Source organism: Coffea eugenioides, chromosome 11 (assembly GCF_003713205.1).
Source record: "Coffea eugenioides isolate CCC68of chromosome 11, Ceug_1.0, whole genome shotgun sequence".
NCBI classification, from domain to species: Eukaryota; Viridiplantae; Streptophyta; class Magnoliopsida; order Gentianales; family Rubiaceae; genus Coffea; species Coffea eugenioides.
This window is the reverse complement of record NC_040045.1, coordinates 40,639,313-40,654,291: the sequence shown is the minus strand read 5'-3', so window position 1 is coordinate 40,654,291 and position 14,979 is coordinate 40,639,313. Positions and strand designations below refer to the sequence as shown.

At 34.4% G+C, this 14,979-nt stretch overlaps 1 protein-coding gene across 1 annotated transcript; it reads right to left on the bottom strand.

Annotated features, from left to right (window-relative positions):
* Window positions 1-10,430: 10,430 nt before the first annotated feature.
* On the bottom strand, window positions 10,431-13,030 carry LOC113753172. The gene is made up of 4 exons (XM_027297270.1): window positions 12,881-13,030; window positions 11,838-12,098; window positions 11,614-11,677; window positions 10,431-11,386 (listed from the first exon to the last, which is right to left on the bottom strand). Exons 2-4 carry the CDS (start codon window positions 12,035-12,037, stop codon window positions 11,075-11,077), a joined length of 576 nt encoding a protein of 191 aa, XP_027153071.1. The 5' UTR covers window positions 12,038-12,098; window positions 12,881-13,030; the 3' UTR covers window positions 10,431-11,074.
* Window positions 13,031-14,979: the final 1,949 nt, after the last annotated feature.

Here is a 14,979-nt window from a genome sequence, read left to right as displayed (position 1 = left end):
GTTCTCCCTTTTATTAGATTTAGGATTCAACTCCTGACAACTGGAGATGGAAAAGGTATGGGAGAGAGATGGGAAGGTAAAAAAAAAGTTTAATTTAAATGATACTTATATAAGTGATTAAGAAGATTAAAAAATAATCAAAAAACATATTTGGGATACAATCTTCTTCTTCTTCTTCTTCTTTAATTTTTGATGCATGTAACGGCCTATTCAAACAGAGGTTAGTGTTTAGGGTGATTTTCGCTTTGCAACCATGGGGAGCAAATAAAGTTGTTACGATTTGGTTTCCACAGGGTGCCCTGATGCGAGTGATCTTCAAGTCTTATCTGGAGGACCATTTCCCCTGGACATGTCGGGATCCCAGTTTAATTTCCGTGGCCCATCTCGGAGGAAATGTTACCTCCTTTATTTTATTTTTATTTTTTCGTTTCCAATTTGTTGTTCAGGACAAACTTTTAAGAGAATATATAATGGCACTGAATACGCTGACTCCGTTTGACAAAAAAAAAAAAAACTAAAAATGCTGATTCGGTGCACTCAAGATGCTTAATGGTTGATCAAGATTTAGACTGGATATCTTAACTGTGCTCTCATCTTTAGGTACAAAAGGAAGGGGGGAAAAAGTGTTTAATTGAGCTCAAGAATTAATCGTGTGTCTCTTTTCTCTTTGGGCATCAAATTTTAGGTTTCATTTACTTGCCTTCTCCATTAGACGGCATTGGTTAGACCCTCTTAAAAGGTTAAAAAGCAATTAAGCCATATAATATCACAAAAAGATTTAATAGCAACGCGAGTGAATGATAATAGAAAACTTGTTTGTCATTAAAAAAAAAAAAAAATCATACTTCATACGAAACAAACAACCAAAATATTTGTTCCCATCTAGAAAACCAAGGTTCGAACTTGGGATTTGGGGCAGGGACGGTCATCAGTATGACCGTCCCTGCACGGTTAAGGGCCAAGATTTGCCCTCAAAATTTTGTGCGGCTGAGATTACACCATGTAACTCGATTTCCGCGCCAAGTGTGGGGCCCACCACTATCTGTTCTGAAAATACATCCTGTGAAAAAAAAGTTACACGATGTACAAAGAAAGTTACGCGCAATTGCTAATGACCACAATTGCCAGGGACAGTTGCACCTGCAACCGTCCGTGCCCCGAGTCCTCGAACTTGGTTACTTGGTTAGGGAATAGGGAGGGATTAGGAAAGTGAAGGAAGGTTATTATTAAAAACATAAAAAACAAAATATTTGTTCCGTCCATTCCCTTCTCCTATGACCCCATTAATAGAAGGCTAGAATCTGAATTTTCAGTAGACCATAATATTTTTTATGGACTTTTGATTTGAGCCCAACAAGATAATTTAGCCCAAGTTTCCTTGATGCCGGACTCTAAAGACAGTCTTCATGTGTGTGTGTGTGTGTGTGTGTTTTTTTTTTTTTTTTGTGGAGGGTAAGACAGTCTTCACAACAAAGTGAAATTTTTAGTTATATTATTGATTTTTCACATTATTTTTAGTTTACTTCAAATTTTTTCATTTAAAAGTTAAAGCATTAAAACCTTTTCTTTTAGAAACCTTTTTATTTTTTTTTCCTTTTACATACCTCATATAAAAGAAACGTCAAGATTATATTTATAGTAGACTTACGTTAAGCATATGCTTGCTTTCATATAATTTTGAAAATGTAGGTCTTAATCAACAGTCCCAACTAATTCTTACTTAATCAAAAATTTGTGAAATTAATAATAGACTTAATTTGGGAAATTAGAACATTGACCCCTCCTTAGTAGATTAGCGTTTATTCCCGACCATTTTGTTAATGCATATTGCTTTTGGAAGCAGATGTCTGCATTATTTGGACAAATCAAATACCAAATTATTGGAAACTTGTTAGAGTGTTCTCTCTGTTCTGTAAGTTTCGTCAAAAGATTGTGATAGAATAGACAAAGATGAGGTGTTATAAAGGTTTCTTGATTATATTGCAGATGAAAAACATATCCTTTATCATTGCATCTTTTGATAGCGAAGTCACTACATCAATCTGTGACGGATGGAGACAAGATTTTGAGCAAGGCTACTCAACAGTGAAATTCTTCCTATAAATTTTGAGTGAAGCGGCATAGCTCGACCTCTCGAACAGATTGATTAAGGGTGGTGTTTAGTGGTAGGCATTTTTAGCCAGGTAACGAGGGTCCATGGCCTCCTCCATGACCTCCACTGCTTCAGTTGCCTCAATTAACCGCGTCACCCCTGCTTAGGCTAGCATGGTTGCACCATTTCCCGTCTCTGCCTTCCCCTTCACCCGTAAGGAAACTGACATTACGTCTCACGCTGGCAATGTGGGAAGAGTCGGTGCATGAAGGTGCTAAAAGATAATTGCAGCATTTCCTCTTGTCACAAAAGTTAAACCCTTAATTTGTTTTTACTTTGGTTACTTGGGAGTCTAGGTTAGTATATTTTCGAGAAGGGGCAGGGATGGATGGTTGTAATAGAAAGGTTAACGTTGAAGATTTGGCCAACTATATATATACATATAGAATGCCCATATCACATAGTGCATAGTGATTTTAGTACTATGCGTGGGGTCCAATCAATTTTATTGAAAATTATTTACAAAGGTTCGATTCTGATAGCCAGCATTCCTATTTATTCAAATTTTACATAATTGATAATGTCTCAAAGAATATTAAATAAACGGTGTTGTCCCCGTTTTCCAAAAGCCATCAACCTATAATTTATTAATAATTTATTAAGTTATAAGAATGAAAACTTCCAAATATGTCAAGAAGGGGATGCCTTTTCTATAATAGAAAAATAAATAGGAAGGAGTGTGAATATTTATCCAATTCATCTCATTCTTTTTCATAGTACACATGCAAGGTGTTAGGTATCCAATTCATCTCAATAAACTTCGCTTCATTTAGTATTTCAAAAAAATTGGAGCTGGTGTTAGGTATGCTGTCTAAGATTTGATATCTCACTAAGTTTGTATTTAAAGTTTTTAGATTGTGTACTCAATTGTTCAAGTTTGGGACTCAATAAGTTGGTGCTGTATTCGACATCTAAAAACTAAATTTGAATCTCATTACTTTGTTCTTTTTCATTTTAGTGTTCCGAAGGAATTTACGGCGTTGACATAATTAAACTGAACTTCCTAACAGGCAGCTTTTTTTTTTTTTTTTGGGGGGGCCGCAATATACAGGTGTAAATTGTTTAACTTTTCTTTTCCATTTTTTTCTCACCTATCTATTTCATATTTGCATTAAAAAAATGGAGCATAATCTAATTCAAGAATTGATTCGCTCTATCAACCAGCTGAAGAATACTTACTGATCCCCCTTACTCATTTATCATTCAGTCCCAGTAAAATTTAGGCCTTACTTGCTGGTATGTCCCTTTTGTTTATACAACCTCGTAACTATTAGATTTCTTAGTTAATTTACCATTTCCTAATTTCTAATCTGGTTTGCTGAAGAAATGGTGTCACAAAACTTTTCTTTTTTAAACTTTCTTTTGTAGTACGGTTTTGTGTACCGTGAGCATCACAGGTCACCTGGGTACTATGATGGACGTTACTGGACCATGTGGAAGTTGCCTATGTTCGGATGCACAGATTCATCTCAGGTGCTCAAGGAGCTTGAGGAATGCAAGAAGGAATACCCACATTCTTGGGTCCGAATCATCCTTTGTCTCCAATTTGATGGGGAAAATTATTCCTGTGTCAATCTCAAATTATTGATGTTGGAAAATTTTTCCTAGTCTTTGCTGCTCAATGTTCATTTGCCTGGGTAAAACCATTATATTCTTGCATGAGCAACTGGTAAGGTTTTTCTTTTTTTTTTTTTTAATCATCTTTGGCAAACAGATGTCACTGGCTTTTCTCACAAGTCTTTGAAGAATTTCACCAAAAAACCTGAAACCGATCACTTATTACACTCCGTGATAAAGAAGAAAAGGAGCACTATTTCCTCAGGTGAATCTTTGAATCGGCAGAACTAGCTAGTCTAGCCTAGTGTTATCCTGTTTTAGTCTGTTCTGTATCTAAATTCAGTTGTATTAACCATAAATCAACAACATAAGAACAATTCTACTTCAAAAGAAACGTAAGAACAATTAAGTTACCATACATTCAAACGACTGAATTTTTGATAGAATACCATGGTATAGATTGAACCTAAAAAGCAATCAAAATTTTTCAGATTCACCTAATTTAGCTGCAGCATTCATCCACCTTATTAAACCTTCACGCTGATCCCAGATCATGATTTGGCAACGTCTTGGACTTTGAAGCCAAGTTTGAACGAATTTGCACCATAACACTAGTGGCCATATATTATTGGTAGAATTAAACAACAAATAAATGATCAGAAGACTTGGTTGATGCAACAAGCGCAGAGCTAATTCTCCAGGATTTTCTCACGGAGTGGGGGAGTCCTTGATATCCTTCAAATCCCAGATATCATCATCCCACGCGACATCAGAAAAGAATGCATGAGAAGCTTCCCCCATCAGGTTTATGTCCCAGAAAGGTGACCAACAAGTCCCCCATGACAATTGCTCAACAACTGCACAGAAGAAGCATGGCCACTCATCCCGCTCCATCACCATCACCACCTCCTCAGCAACCTCTCCATCATTATCCCTCTTATTCTCTTCTATATGTACCTTTCCCACCTCGTCTATTTTCTCCTTAACAACTCTCGGTTTCCCTTTTTTCTTTGTTGCTGTTGTAGTTGAGATTGTCTTCAAGACTCCAAACCCTTCTTGCAATGCTCTTTCTTGCCTCTTCATTTTGGTTTGTTTAGGAACAAAAGCTTGCCCCCCTTATAGTAATAAAGATTCTCATCCACCAAACTGGGATGTGTGCTAAATTTGATTTCCAATTTCAAGATGTATATATAGGGGAGTTGGAAAGCATCGGTTCGAGAAATTGGCTTGCATGCTGACAAGATCAGTAGCCATTTCATTCGTCCCATTTGAATATTTGATAGGGCACAATGGCCAACGTAACACCTTTCTTGTACACATACCCATGCATAATGTGATTTCACGAAGAGCAATGCTACATCATGTACATCCAAGAAATACATTGAACCTATGCATTGAGGTCTAAGTTCTGCAGCTAATGGGTTCGTGGAATTGGTTTTAGAAAGAAAAACAATATACAGTATGTACTTTCTTTTCTAGTGTACACTCATGAGAAGTTTGATGATAGTAGTAGCATCTAATTTGACCTAGATTTCCAGCCTCAACGTTTAATTACCTCGCATCGTTATGATCGACTAATTAGCACGCAATTGGACAAGAGATTAATGCGTCATAGGTACGTGAAACGTTACTAGAGGAATAAAATGAGATTCATATATAGTTATCTAATATATTTACTACTAGAGTAATAAAATGAGATTCATATTAGTTTAAGCCAAAAATGTTTTAGACTAGTAAATGGCCAAAATTACTCCTCGTGAAAATTTCCCACTTCTTTCTTCTTTTTGGAGATAAAGTTTGTCTTTTCCTTGTATTTCTTTAAGTAATAAACAAAAATTTAGTGCTAATGAGCAAAAAAAATACTCCTAATTGTTTATAACACTAACTAGTTTTATATTATTTCGGGAGGAGTTTTATAGAACCTTTTGGGTACTATACCAATGAGTATCAATTCACCATTAGATGTGTTAAAAAAGATATTAACCATCAGATGATTTTAGGAGTTTAAATTATTAAATGATGTTAGCAAGAGTTTATTAGATTAGAATCATAAGTATGGTACTCAAAAAGAATAGTGGAATTTCCCTGTATCTGAATAGAAGATTATTTGAAATATTTATTATAACATTTTTTGATATATGTGATACAAAAAGTTGATTAAAAATGTTAAATAAATGACTCAGAAATCGTATGTGTGATGCAAGTAAAGATAGAGTATCATTTGAAATATTATTTTGAATGATTATTGTAACACTTTTTGTGATATAATGTATGTGAGATAAAAAAGTGGTAGGGAATATTGAAAGGTGGATTGAAAAATGTGTTTGTAATACAAACGAAATATTATTTGAGATAATTTGCTATCCAAATAAAACCACTATTAAAATAAATTCAGTATCCAAATGTATTTAATATTAGCGATGTAGACTGCTATATGATGCAAATGGTAATTTGTGAGTTTTTTTTTCCCCCTTTTCTTGTCAGTATTACTTTGTATCTTAGCGATAGGCACTTACTTGGTGACATGAATCAGTAGGCGGGAAACGTCAGAAATGAGGCGCCTGGCGCGGCTGCTCTTGAATTACTCAAAAGGGGGGCACGTTGGGCTTGGTGACGCTGACGCCTGACGAGGGAGCAGCCCTTTGGCCGGTTTACTGGGAGAGATCTGAGGCAGGAACCTGGTCCTCTTTATGGAGTACAAATGGAGACGGGCTACGACTTTGCAATAGTCTCCTTCCTTCCCTTTTGATTTCCACGCCTTCTGACTCTGACATCACGACCTTTCGAATATTTCTAATGCCAAAAGCTTGCTTCCTCCGTATCCATTAGACCCCAAATTTGTAGCTGGGGTACCAACTTGTCTAATTTAGTTCTTATTTGATAACCTAATTCAGCACTTAAAACATTAACAGAATTAGATTTTAATATATTCAGATTGTTTGACAATAAAAAATTGAATATTTGAATTAATTAAATGGCACTGAATTTCCTAGACAATATTTGCTCCCAAAATTAAGAGATAAGTTATTCACTTATCACTAAATACGATATGCACTCAAATGTATTAGATTTAATATTTAACAATTCAATAATTTAATGAATTCAAATTTCAGATTTTAGTTTTATCAAATGCATCCTTAGTGGCCAAATTAGCCAAATACTAGTATTATATTTTGTACATTATTATTAAGTGTAGCCTGTAAAAAAAAAAAGTAATTAATTCAATGGACCTTAACCTCAACCACCTCGACATACCAAGCGCAGCTTGATTGAATTTAAAAAAAAAAAGATTTTTTTGCACATTATTATTAAGTGTAGCTTTTTTAAATCCAAATGGAAAGCAAATCATCCAACTTTGTTTGGAAAGCCATTTTTCATCAAAAAAATTTTACATTTTTCGTGAATACATTTTTCGATTACCTTTTAATCTCACACATATTAAATCATTACAGTACATTTTCTGCAAAAACTTCAAAAAGATTTTAGGGCTTAAATTCAGCTTCTGTTAGTATCAAAAATTGGGCCGAAATGGACAGGTCTAAACTTGAATCATATTGCATCCCGGCTCGAGTCGTTCTATTTTCATAACTATCTAGGAGCTTGTAGACCAAATTTAATTATGCTAACATAGAAACTTGTTAATTGGTTGGCAAGATTTTTATTCTTGTTTTGTGAGAAACTTAACTCTCTAATTTTTTTTTCTTCAAATGGCAATCATATTTTATAAATAACTAAAGAGTTACATAATAAGGGCATCTGTCCTGGCATCATCCTGAGCCCAATGTTCATATACCATGAGTACAGGGAGCTCAAACGGAGCCCCAAATTTTGCCGACTCAGCTCGTCTAATTAGTACTGGCTCAATGGGCCGCCCACAACAATATTTGCATTTTCGGCGCCGACGAAACCCAAAGTTATCCTGCTTGGGCCACCAATACCAGCAGAAATAAAAACAAGAGATTCTCTGCAGACACAATTCTAGTGAAATTTACTCTTATTTTCTTGAACTTGTAATCCTAAATTATTTTGAATTAATCTTTTCTACACTGATGGTGCACGTTGAATTAATGACAAATATGCAAATTTAAAATTTAAAATTCAACTTTTACAGATATGTTACAGATCCAACTATGATAGTATGTATATATATACTGTCAGTGTATATAAAATTTATTCAATTATTTTATGTTCATTATCCATGTTTCTACTACTAGGAGATAAATGGTTTGTGTGTGAAGTAAATGTGTACAATCGCAACACATTCAACAACTAGTAATTCAAGTTGAGGTCCCAAAGATTAAAGGTTCTCCATTCAAATTTTCCCTACTATTCAACTATTTCTTAAATTTCATTCCCTAATATTCCAAATAATATTTCGTTTGTATCATAAACACATTTTCTAACTCAATTTTTTATACTTCCAATCACTTTCTTATCTCACATACATCACATCATTAAAAGTGCTACAGTAATTATTTCAAATAATATTCTATCCAAACAAACTGATTATTTTACAAAAAAAAGGTAGTTCAACAAAGATGAAACCAGTACTTGATCGTTTAATTCAATAATCTATTTTTGGTATAATCTCCTCTACTTTAAAGTAAATTCAAATATAAATGCAGATCGAAAAAATAGAACAATAAATGCGGATCTAAAATGAGTAGTTTAAACTTTAAACACCAGCCCATGAATGGGTAACACAACAAAGGCACATGGGAGGGTTCAAATCCCAGTGTCGGTAAACCAGTTGACTCGTGCTCATCTTCTCGATGGATGGAAGAACATGAGCTCCAATGTTTTTAACCTGTTTTAGCTCATTTATGGCCAAGTTCAACTAGTTAGTGCAAATGGATATAATTTTATATACATTCCAAAGTTATTTCCATTTGATCCCCACACACAAATGGATATAACGTTTGGATATTAAATTTTTTCAAATAATATTTGACTTGCATTGTAAATAAGTTTTCTAACCTATATTTTTATATTTCAAATCACTTTTTTTATCTCACATGCATCACATTATAAAAAATACTACAGTAATTATTTCAAATAACATCCTATCCAAACAACTGGAGATCAAAAGTGGAAAGTGAATACTTGCTGAAGAGGTTTTCGTCTAATAACTAAGGTAAAAAATGCTAGAATGTTTAGGTTCTGGATTTTAATTCCCTTACTCTTTTTTTTTATTTTTTAAATTCCATCCCTCCTGTTAAAAAAAATTTCCTTTAAATACTTTATGGTCTCGACATGTCATTAGTGCTTCATTTTTGCTTTCCATCCAATACTGCTACAAGTTGTTCTAGGCTTCTAGCCATTCACATCTTAAAATCCTTAGCTTCATTATTCTTTCATACCATATGAATATGAAATCTACCTCATATCTGTACACTATGAAGATGCTGCTCATGCTAACCGATGTCTGCACCAGATAATATGTTTTGTCCCGCTTGATGCCCTTTTGAGTCCGTTTGAATTATTATATGTTTTTTTTCTGGAGTTTTTATAAAATAATGTATTATAACGATTTGATATATATGAGATAAAAAATAATTAAAAAAATATGTTTATAAAAATTGTAAAATTTTTTTGAAAAAATAATTGTATTCCAAACTCATACCACTGCATAATTAAGTGTGTTTGGATTGTAAATTATTTTAGATATTTTTACTGTAGCACTTTTTTTGATATAAAAAAGTGATTAGAAAATGTGTTGATAATGCAAACAGATCAGTGTGTATAAATAAGGTGTAAACAAAGTGAAATAATCTTCGTTCCAAACATACTAGCGTAGATGATTTTTGTGAACATTGGCAGCAAAAATTTTGAATTGTGAGGTGTGAATTTGGATACAAAATTCGTAGATGAAAAACCAACTCTTGACATCATGATGTTAATTTATTTGCCTCCTTTGACTTTAAGCGCCTTCGGAATTTGGAGTTCCCGTACGCTCTATCAAGCGTCCTTTTGACTTTTTACGATTGAAATTCCCATGCTTTCACAGCTGTTTTAAAGCACCTTGGAGACTACACTCATTATATTGAAGCTACGGAAGAGATCCAATAGCATATTTTCCTTTGAGCACAATCAAGCCACTCTTTTTTCTTAACTTTTTCTTGCTTTGGTGAAAGTACAAAAAGATTTTTTCTCATTGTCAAATAGAGACCACATCTACTAACATGATTGCACGGTAAAATCATCCATTCACCTTCTCACCTACTCCCAAGTTACCCACAAGCAAAACCCTTTTTGGTTTTTTTTTTTTTTTTTTCATTTGTCAAGCACAAGCAAAACCAATTTTGCTTCTCAAATCTCAACAATTGTGTGCCCACCTCCAACTACACCCCACCAAAATTTTCCAGCAACCAAATTCTAGGCCTTCTTGAACCACTTGCTACTCTTTGGAACGAAATTTACACGGACACGATGATCTGGGAGTAGTTAGTAGGCGACATCTCAGAAATCAAGTCTGAACGGTGAAAAGACAACAAATTTCTGCTATCCATCCATGCACCCTCTCTATGACCTGCCCACCAGCCTCAGTAATCCCTTTCGCGTGGCAATTAAGCAAAGGCATCGGCATCATCATCATCATACCCATCATCATCAGCAAACATGACAGTAAAACCAGACATCATCATCATGGACCATCCAAACCGATTGAAAATGAAAACAGGAGAGCTTAAAAACAAAAAAAGGAAAGAACGAGGAGGAATCATTGCCGGAAGAAAATTATATATTTATAACATACATATATATTTACAAAGTGAATGGACTGCATAGACGACTCGATAACACCCACAACACTTGGTTTTTACAGATTCTCACCAGAAAGCCGCCCTTGGAAATTCTCAAAACGACCCCAAAATGGACAACGAATTTTTTTAGTAGTAATCAAATTCAAACCCCTCTCATCATCTCCTCAATACTTACATCACCATGATCAAGAGGGCTCTACCCCTCCAGATCACTGATCTCTTATCTAAAAGCAGACCTTCATAAAATTACTCCTGCAGATGGACCCTTTTGGTTAATAACAACTCAGATCTTATACTTACAAAAAAAAAAAAAAAAGGAAACCAGACGCATTAACAATATACACTTGCAGACCCTTTTTCAAACATATTTACACAAGACCAAAAAAGGATCTAACGACCTCTCGTTCACTTCCTCAATTCTTGATTTCGTGAAACTCTTCAAAATTCTTCTCTTCTGCTGCTGCTGCTGCTGATGCTAATCAATAGTAGTAGAAGTATTCCAAACTTTGCTCTCTAATATGTACTTTCTCAAATATCTTTTTTGCTTTTGGATACTCGATCTTGGATGAATTGGACTTGTTTAGGGAAAACAAATTCTTATTATCTAAGCCAGAGCAGGGATGCTGCAATTCCTGCGATCCCTGTCCAGGCAATCAAACCCCTCAATTCTCACAGCCGGATTGTTGCCAAAATTCGCCCGGACGCACCCGCCGGATTTCCTGGCGGATGAGGACGGGGACGATGCCAAACCGGAGGGAATCGGAATCGCACGAGGGGAAACTGGGGTGACCCTTTCATCACCAAATCGAGCATCCTGAATTAATGGGTTAGATACTCTGCTCGGCGGTGACCCACTAAAAAATGGGGGCGACGAGGCTGCCTGTGTACATGATGGTTGTTCCGTGCCATAACCACCCTGTCCAAAAACAAGAAACTCTCATTTCAGTAAAAACATGAATCTAATTATCCAAATTTTGCAACAGTAAACTTGCCGATGCTAAACAATTTAATCATCTAGCCCACCCTCGACCACCTAAACAGCTTAAAAGCTTACCTATATGCAACTAACAACCAAAACCTAGGAGTCTTAGATCAGTTGCAGGGTAAAAAACTAACCAAAAAAATTCAGAAAAAAGCACACACCTTTGCAAGGATGATATCCAACAACTCAGCTCCAGCTTTTGCATCACAAACCTCCTGCTGATGGCTGTAAAAGTTTCCACCACAGATAATAAGCCCATCATAAATTAATCTTCAAAATCATACCCAAATTAAAAAAAAAAACAAAAAAAAACTTGATAAAGAACTCAGGTAATTTTCTTGTATTGTACAATACAAAAGGGGGTCCATGTTCCTCAGATAATTACCTCACATGCCATCGAAGAGGTCTGATAGGGTCAGCCATAGCCGGATTAAGGCCTCCAACTCGCCTTGGTTTAGGGCAAACAACAGTTTCCCTCTCCCTCTCTCTCCCATGAGTGGTGAAATCTGGAACAATTGAACTTGGGACAGAGATGGCGACAGAGGCTCTCCTCTCCTCATAGGCAGCAAAACCGTTTTGCTTCATTTTCTCTTTTCTTCCTTGAGATTTTTGGATTTTTTTTGGTTATGAAAAAGAATCGCCACACCTGTTTCAAAAGCCACATGAATTAGATGCCTACTGAAGATAAAAGGGGGATTAGAAGACAAATATACCAAGAGACATAGCTCAATAGGGAATCTCCAAATAAACAATTAAGAATTAAAGAAGTAATTTTGAAGTAAAAATGTAATTTTTTGAGATCAGCATGGATCTGGTCAAAGTGGGAGCTGAATAGCCGGCTGCTGAGGAATTTTTGACTTGTAGGTAAAAACAAAAAACATGGCAATTTTCGGAGATCAAGCAAATCTGGATTAATCGATAAATTCAAAGGTAACTCAATATTTCAGATCCGTTCCAGAGATTTCTAAAACTTATTTTTTATATTCACCAGAGAAGATAATTTTTGAGGTTCCTAAGGATTTCACCTCGTTCTAAACAGAAGAGAAAACGAAATATATCCTTGATTTCAAATAGAAACCTACTTTTTTTGGTAGCTGAAAAAAAATCACTTCTCAGATCCGTTAAATTTCAACTACTATTACCAAAGAAAACACAACAATTGACCCAAATCTTACAACACGCACAAAAGATATATTAGAACAAAGGGTCATAAAAAATTATGAAAACCCAGAAAAATCATCGCAAAGTTGAAGTCGAAACTTGGGCAAGAAAACTTTTTTGACCTCAAAAACATTTCTTCCGACGTCTAAGCTAAAAAAGCTCAAAACTTTGAGCTGAAAATGGAAAAGCCAGAAGAGATCTAAGCTAAAGAGATAGAAGAAAGGGGGTATTTGAGAAGAAGAGAAAGAAAGAAGAATTGCCGGTTACCTGAGCGAGCTGTACAAAATTGTTAAGGAGGTATATTTTCCCCTCCTCTATCTATTGTTACAGGAGAATATTTCAAACAAGAGGGGAACACAAGGAGGAGAGAGGAGGAAGAAGAGTCGGTCTTGTCTTGGACAAGAGAAAAGAAGGTTCACAAAGGAAGCAGTCCATCAGATTTATACACATGGATGACAGAAAGAGTCAGAAAAAAGAAAAAGGATATTTTTCTTTAAATATTAAAAAAAAATTATAAGTCATGTGGAGGGAAGGTGTGGGACAGTGGGAGTGGGAGGCAACTACTGCACAGCATGTCTAAAGTATTCTAATTTATTTCAAATTTTTCAGCAGTACATGCTGTTTCAAAATTTATTTTGCAAGTATACTCCTTTAAGTTTGTAATAATTTGGAAACCTCTTTCCATCTTTTTTTTTAACTAATGCCCATCTTCTTGCCTTTCAAGCAAATCCTTGAACGAATGGATAAAAACGTTCATAGTATGAAACAATATATATTAATGACTGAGGGATCGAATACAAGTAACTTGCACAGCTAGGATCGTTCATTTTTTTCTAAAGGTATCATATCATGCACAAAACTCGCACAATTAGTTCAAATTCCTAAAAAGAGAAAAATGAATGCTAGAGTGTGATTACATGAGTTTGTGAAGAAAAAGTGCTAGAGTGTACTAATTTGATTTTGTAGTGATTATGAAAATCTTTTCCAACCTTGTAATTTGTTGACAAACTCTTGTTTGGAAAATATATACTAGTATGTTTAGATAGTAGATTATTTGGAATAATTTAAAAAAAAATTGCAGTGATATATATATATATGATGCAAGCAAAAGAAGATCGAAAAATGTATTACCATAATGAAATTTTTACAAATAAATAACTATCCAAACAAACCAATAATGGAATAGAAACACGTGATTAGTTCTTTCTTTTAATGGAATATTTTGAAATATTCCATTGTGGTAACAACTATTGCCTCAGAAGTCACTTGTATGTACGTAGGGTTCTTTTATTGTTGGGATGTTTTGGGAAAATTTTCTTTTGCTAATCTAGAATAGGATGTGATATATCGACTTGTAATTATTCTAATTGAAAGAATAGTTAAATTGGATCCAACTTATGTAGTATATTATTATTCATAGTGTAAGAAAATTTTTCTTATAAGAAAAAGACGTAATTAATGAGGTTCACTAATGAAGTACCTAGTAAATTTATTACCTTGGCTCAGCTATTTAGTCAACCTACTCTTTTAGTTTCCTTATGCTTTATGCATGTATTTTTCTTTCTTTTAAGGATAGCAAAATTGACTTTGTAAGTGCGCGCCATGCTCTTTCAATATTAATTGGCTCTTGCTAATTGTTACTAGTTTGTTTGGACAGCTGATTATTTTCTCAAATATATTTGCTTACATCATCATTATAATTTCCAATACATCTTTTTATTTTCTCAATTACCTTTTATCTCACATACATCACATCACAAAAAGTACTACAGTAAAAATATCTCAAATAACTTACCATCCAAACAAACAAGGGAAAAAAAAAGGGACATCAAATGCTGAAGAAAATTAATTATATAACAATAAATCGAGTCATTTGAAAGAATTTCGTAAGGTAGTCCTTTCCTCTATTAGATTTTTTTACCACTTGCTTATTCCTTAATGGTATATGTAATCATCATGTTTACAGTGTCGCAGCCCTTCTTTCCAACTACTGCAACAATAGCATATATTAAGCAACAATACCAACACATTATTCTTATTTACTAGCACTCTATTACTAGCTCCATAGCTAAGAACGATGGCTAAGTACAAAAATTCTTGTTGATAATAATCTCAAATATTTATATTGCATTTTCTTTGAAGGGTTTGGAAACAATCAAGAGATCAGTATAATGTGGTGTTGTGTGCAAAGATTAGTCTTCTTCGAGTTTGGCACAACAATAAAAAGCTATTTCCAATTTTTGTAGAAACACTTTTTTTACAAAAAATAATAATTTGTAAATGAGTACGCATTTTGTTTAGATTTAGATTTTTCTCTCCAAATTCATAAAATCCCTTTTTCACTGTTTATTTATGCTGCACATTTA

Excerpts from the sequence above, each read along its gene's own strand:
- LOC113753172 (XM_027297270.1), bottom strand. The coding sequence starts at position 12,037 with ATGAAGCAAAACGGTTTTGCTGCCTATGAGGAGAGGAGAGCCTCTGTC. Across the intron at positions 11,678-11,837 it reads CCTCTTCGATGGCATGTGAG|CCATCAGCAGGAGGTTTGTG; the intron begins GTAATTATCTGA and ends AAACTTTTACAG. Across the intron at positions 11,387-11,613 it reads TGGATATCATCCTTGCAAAG|GGTGGTTATGGCACGGAACA; the intron begins GTGTGTGCTTTT and ends GTTTTTGGACAG.